The 5921-nt window shown below is 58.6% G+C and overlaps 1 protein-coding gene across 1 annotated transcript; it reads right to left on the reverse strand.

Moving 5' to 3' along the window:
- Positions 1-234: 234 nt before the first annotated feature.
- Positions 235-447, reverse strand: BXZ73DRAFT_61922 (uncharacterized protein; the record flags this gene model as incomplete). The annotated part of the gene is made up of 1 exon (XM_048021728.1): positions 235-447. The coding sequence occupies one exon, from the start codon at positions 445-447 to the stop codon at positions 235-237; it is 213 nt and encodes a 70-aa protein (XP_047870556.1).
- Positions 448-5921: the final 5474 nt, after the last annotated feature.

The raw sequence follows: 5921 nt of genomic DNA on the forward strand, positions 1-5921 counted from the left end.
GACTGGATGACGAGAGTTTGATCGCTCGTAAGGTTGACCGCGATCACAGCCCGCTACTATGCTGGCGCTGGCGGGGCACGTGAGGTGGGGCGTTCGAATAGGTTATCTTTCCATTAAACGCTGGATAAGGTCTTGGTCAAGACGCCGGCCTGTTTGCACACTACCTACGACACTCAGGACACTTGAAACTAGGTGCATGAGTGCATAGAAGTGTGCGCGTTGATACTACATACACTATGCGGATGTAGCGGCGTCCGCACGCTCGAGGATAATACCAGGGGGGAGTACACGATGGCTGGAGTACTTCTTTGCTGCCCAAGCGGCCTCCGCTCCATTAAGACCGTCATGATAATGCTGCATGAAGCGTAGAGATCGGGAACAGAAACTGCGAAAAGGTATGTCAAAGTGTGTTGATACATAGAATTTCGATTCCCCGCACCTGCGCATGGAGACAAGCGGGACGGAGTCAAGAGAAGCTGGCACTGTGGAGCTTCCTGTACTCGCGCTTTGCATAGCACCACCATTGTTCGATTGAGTTGCATTCATAGTGGAACTTTGGCAGATAGAGAAACTTGAAACCATGGGCCTTGCAGTGCGCCTGGAGCAGTGTTTCCTCATCACGACTCTAACAGATTCTCCTTGCCTTCGCATTTCTTAGCCCTCTTCTTCGCTCATTCTCCTAGGTTCTCCACCCCCGATGCCCCAAAGATGCTGCCCCCGTCCATGGTGGTAAGACAGCAGTGTCTCTTTCCATCTCGGTCATCCTCTGTTGCTCTCTAAACATTACACATTATATTTCGAGTTTATGGCGCTTTTTTTGACGCCTGAACAGCTCTTGTCTGTTCACCATAATCTTTCATCTTCAGGCCGTTTTTGCGAAAAATAGATCCATAGAGTCGAAGAATGTGTCTTTTACCACAAACCTATGGACTCGCATTTGCAGCAAGGCCATCACGGAAGTATGTATATGATTTCTACTGCCAAGCGCCCTAATGCCCGTGCCAAATGCGCTCGGCGGTACGCGTCGTGATCACATGATGTAGCAGGCTGTGATCGCGGTCAACCTTACGTCTGAGAACTCCGGCGCCCATGCTGAGAACGGGCCGGTCCTTCGAATTGCAAAACTTCTGGAGGTGCAGGGACCCACTTCGTCTTCTCTCCTGTGAAGGATGCCAGGCCACAGAGACAAATGGGTGGTCAATGTATGCGCTAATCAGAAGAACAGCAAAGACACAGCAAAGACGGAGAACACAGAAGGGGCGGTGTAAACATGACCTAGGCAAACATACCTTTCCTCGTCCCTTGCCCCTGCGACGACTCTCTCTCGTGACTCCTGTCCACCTCCTCATGGTCCTTGTTCTTCCCCGACTCCGCCACAGGTGGAGCCTGACCAACCTCAGGCCAGCTTTCAACATCGTCGATGATGGGAGGCGTGCAGTTGAGGCTTGCAGGGGAGCGACCGGGCTTCACAACAAACGGATCGTCATCGTCTGGAGAGGATGCGAGATGTCCGTTGGCGGGAGGATGGGTGATAGGTGGCGACGGCGTCGCTGTTTTTTCTAACAAAGTGGAGCTACTTGATTGCTGCAATACGGCCTCTTGAGTAGTGTGTGGGGCGGCCGGTGCCGGTGCGGGGGCTGGAGCTGGAGTACTAGAAGCAGCTACGGGCTGAGCCGGGCGGTTGTGCGCGGCACGCGCCATGCGCATCTCCCAGACGTTCTTCGGAGGCGCAGTAGGCTGTTTCGGGGTAACAGCGACCGGCAGACCCAAGGGCGAAGAGTCACTGGTAGTCCGAAGAGAGTCACCATTCAGCTTCGGTTCGGGAAAGCTGTCCAGGGAGGGAGGTGTCTTAACGCGAGGAGCTTCTGCATATGCCGAGGGAGATGCTGATGGCGGTATTCGGGAGCTGGGGGTAGAAGCAGCAGCATGCGGGGGAGGTTTGAGGGCAGAAGGACGCGAAATGGGAGGAGCAGAACGCGTGCCTGAGGTCGAAGGAGCGAGGTGGGTTACTAAAGACGTACTAGCTGGTGCAGGACGCTGGGGGGTAGTATGAGATGACGTTTTTGCATTCTGGGCTTTCTTCGCGCGTTCGGCGTAGGACAGAGGAGGGGGAGGGTTGGCGGCAGGGGTCGGCGCCGGAGACACCATGTGTTTTGATGCGCTGCTGTTGCAACAGCAAGGCACAGGCCGTAGAGGCGACGGTAGGCGAACTGAAAGGAGGCGACGGGACGGAGAGGTCGAGAGGGTGGGCAATCGATTGATTCGCGTTCAGGCGTCCAAGTCGGATGGGGATGGGATGGAGCAGGACGAGGGAGAAGACAATCCCGGGCCAGAGTGGAGACGCAGAAGTGCGAGAGGTGCAAAAATACGGGCCGCAACGGGTAGCGAGCAACCCGGAGGTGGTGGCTGAGGACAAGGACGTCGTCTCGAAGTCCACCGCGCCATATTTCGCGCTTGCCGCTCACGTAACCGCATTGGTGTGGCACACACACTGAACTCATCCGCTTTGCAATCGTGTCTCAGCGCTCAGCGCTCAGCACTGACCACGCTGTGCAGACCACCCTTTGATTTGCAACGCTAAAACTCCGTTGCAGTCTGCAGCCAAAAAAGTGTTTTCGGCAGTACGACCAGCTGGGGCCACGCAACGCCCCCGGCATATGCCGGGTCCCTCAATTGCTGGACTCTGTTCTTGTCTGCGGGTGAGACCCGCGCAGAGGATCCGCACCGCGGCATTCCATGACCACTGCATCCTACAGCGTATACCCCTAAGTGCATCTCTGCAGTCTTCTACCGTGTTTAGAGTGGCAGCACATGCAGAGATTCATCCGAACCGGATCAATCTATACTTGAATACTCCTTTTATACGCTTATTCACACAGCCAAAATGTAGCATTCTGCAGAAACTGCAACATTTGATACCCTCACTCATCAGGCTGCATGGCAGCGGCGCGCCCTTGGAAGAAAGCGCACGTCGCGGGCTCGAAGCGCTAGCGCCAAACATGTACGACGCGTCGTGATCACGTGCGCGTGACACTCCCGCGACAATAGTACTCCCATGTGTCACCGCGGGTGAGAATTCAGACACAGCGGACCCCGCACCGTGACCCGTTGACCCAATGCGTTGCCCTTCCGACCTTGAGAAATGCGACTTCGCTCCCTTCGTACCACACGCCCTCGTTATCTGCCCCTTCTACGCTGCCGAAGCCCCACTGAACTGCCACTGTCGCCACAATGGGAGCCGCGTTCTCGTCTAAGGTCGAGCTCGACCCTGCTAAGGACCTGCCTGACTTGAAGGGCAAGGTCGTTCTCGTCACTGGGGGAAGGTGAGGTGGCATTCTCGCGCCTGGAAACTCTTACTTTTGCCTTGTGTCACTAGTCAGGGTATCGGATACGCGACCGTGCAGCACCTCGCGCGCAAGGGCGCCAAGGTCTACATGGCCTCGCGAAGCGAGTCTCTTGCCAAAGAAGCGATACTTCGTCTGCACCGGGAAGGCCTAGGACCTGGGAACGGCGAGGTCGAATATCTCTCGCTCGACCTGGGGGATCCTCGCAAGACGAAGGCGAGCGCCGAGGCATTCCTGGCGAAGGAGAAGCGATTGGATATCCTGAGTGCGTTCCCCGTCTAACCCATGGCTCGGACATTAATCTTTGCTTGCGTTCAGTCAACAACGCGGCCCAGTGAGCTTATGCCCGAAGTGCCCCGAACAAGATTTAATTGAGACACAACTGCAGACTGTATGCGCAACCCACCATGGGACCCGATGGTATGTGCACTACTTGCGTCTCTTGCGCGTGTCCTTCATTGAGTCCATATAGGGATTATTGAGTCTATGATGACCAAGTGGGTCCTGCATCGAACTGTAATGGGAAGTCCCGTACCCAGCACTCACTTCCAACCACCAGCTACTTCGGACCTGTGGTTTTCACGAACACCCTACTCCCACTTTTGAAGCAGACCGCTCAAAAGCTTGACAATGACGTCCGCATTGTTGTGGTGAGCGTAATCCGCCACCCCGCCTTTCCATCCGTTCACAAGTTACCTCAGGTAGCCTCAGACTCCGCACTCGAGTTTTCCAGAAAAGAGGTCAATTTCAAGACCGTCGAGGATCTGAACGAGACCTTCGGAACGGGGATTCTACACGGACAGTCACGCTACGGTACGCCACTTTCTACCTCGCCACTTTTGAACACCGGCCCATCCGTCTTACGCGCCTTTTTGCAGCCAAGTCGAAGCTCGCGAACGCGCTCTGGGCGAAAGAGCTCCAGCGCAAGCTCGACGCCGAAGCGTCACCCATCCCCGTCGTCACGGTGCACCCAGGTCCCGTCATGACCGGTAACCCGCCCCGTCTTGTCTTCTCCCGCGCCCATCTGACGCATTACGCCTCTCTCCAGAGGGCGTCGAGAACTACCCGGCGATACCCATCGCGTTCCTGCGGTCCTTGGTCCTCTTCCTCGCGCGGCCGTTCTTCAGCACAGCGAGCGTGGGCGCGTACCCCTCAGTCTTTGCCGCGGCGTCTCCGGTCGTCAGGGCGCAGAGCGACAAGTACAAGGGTGCATATCTGCGCCCGCCGTGCACTATCGGGCCGATGGAGCTGGCGGAGGACGAGCAACGAGCGAAGGACCTGTGGAGCATTACGGAGAGGATGCTCAAGCAGTGGGATGTCTGATAGATTATGGTCATTGCGGAATGGCTTCGGACTCCCGTCTTGAAAGGAATTTTTTCGGAGGTGGACGATACATTTCTGGTACATTCTGGTATACAACGCATACACAAACATTTGTGCACGATTTGGATCACGTCCGAGTACAGCGTGCGTTCACGGGATCCGCCACATTGCGATCCCGCTGCGCTCCTTGTCGACCTGGTCCTTCACCTCCTTGCTCGCCCCGCTGCGCACCGCGGCCGCGACGAGCACCTTGACCGCGTCCTTCAGCACCCCCTTCTTCTTCTCCACGTCCTCATCCGCTTCCGCGTCCGCCGCCGCCTCGACGCCCTCCCCCTCCTGCGCCTCCGCGCCCGCGACGACGAACCGCGGCCAGTCGACGCAGAGGTCCAGGTACTCGAACAGCACGCCCACGATGCCCTCGAACCGGCCGTCCGCGCTCCGGTCCCCCGCGCCGTCCCCGGCGGGCAGCGCGACCGCCCAGAGCCGCTCGAGCGTGAGCGTGTCCCAGGCGAGGAGCGGCGCGCCGCGCGCCGCGGGGAGCACGAGCGCGGGGCAGCCGTTGAGGAGCTGGTACTGCACCACGCTCTCGCTCGGGCGCTGGCTCGTCGTCCAGAACGTGCGGTGCGGCTTGAGGCCGACGACGACGACCGCGAGCCGGCGCGGCGGCGTCGGCGGCGGCGGGGCGAGCGCGGGCGGGGGCTCGGGGGAGGGCGTGCGCGAGCGGGCGAAGGCTTGCTGGAGGTCCGGCAGGCGCGGGAGGGAGAGGTTGGAGAAGTGGGGGACCTTGAGCGAGCTCCCGCCGTCGGCCTTGGGCGTGTCTTTGTCCTTGTCGTCCGCTGAGGGGTCCACGGGTGGGGGTGGGGGCGGGGGCTGAAGGAGATGACGAGCGCGGACTCGGCGAGGAGCGTCTCCCCGACGCGGTAGTCGCCTGTACGTGTCCCAGAATACTCGTCAGCATCGCTCTCGGCAGGAAACAGGGCACATACCGGAAAGGAAGGGCCCGTGGCAGAACACCACATCCGGTTTGACGGAGCGGGGGATGACAGGGCGTCGGCCGCTGGCGAACAGATACGGCGAGAACCAGCCCTTCTCGACAGCGAGATAGTCCATGACGCTCGCGAAGAGCGAGTTGTCCCTGTGCGGTACGACGATTCGTCGTCAGTATCTGCCACGGTGTTCCACGCATCGCTCTGTCCTGGGTAAAGGCAATCTGAGACAGGAACGTAACGATGGGGTATCGAAAGAGGGGTGACG

The sequence above is a fragment of the Epithele typhae genome (assembly GCF_022376455.1).
Source record: "Epithele typhae strain CBS 203.58 chromosome Unknown BXZ73scaffold_480, whole genome shotgun sequence".
In the NCBI taxonomy this organism is placed as follows: Eukaryota; Fungi; Basidiomycota; class Agaricomycetes; order Polyporales; family Epitheliaceae; genus Epithele; species Epithele typhae.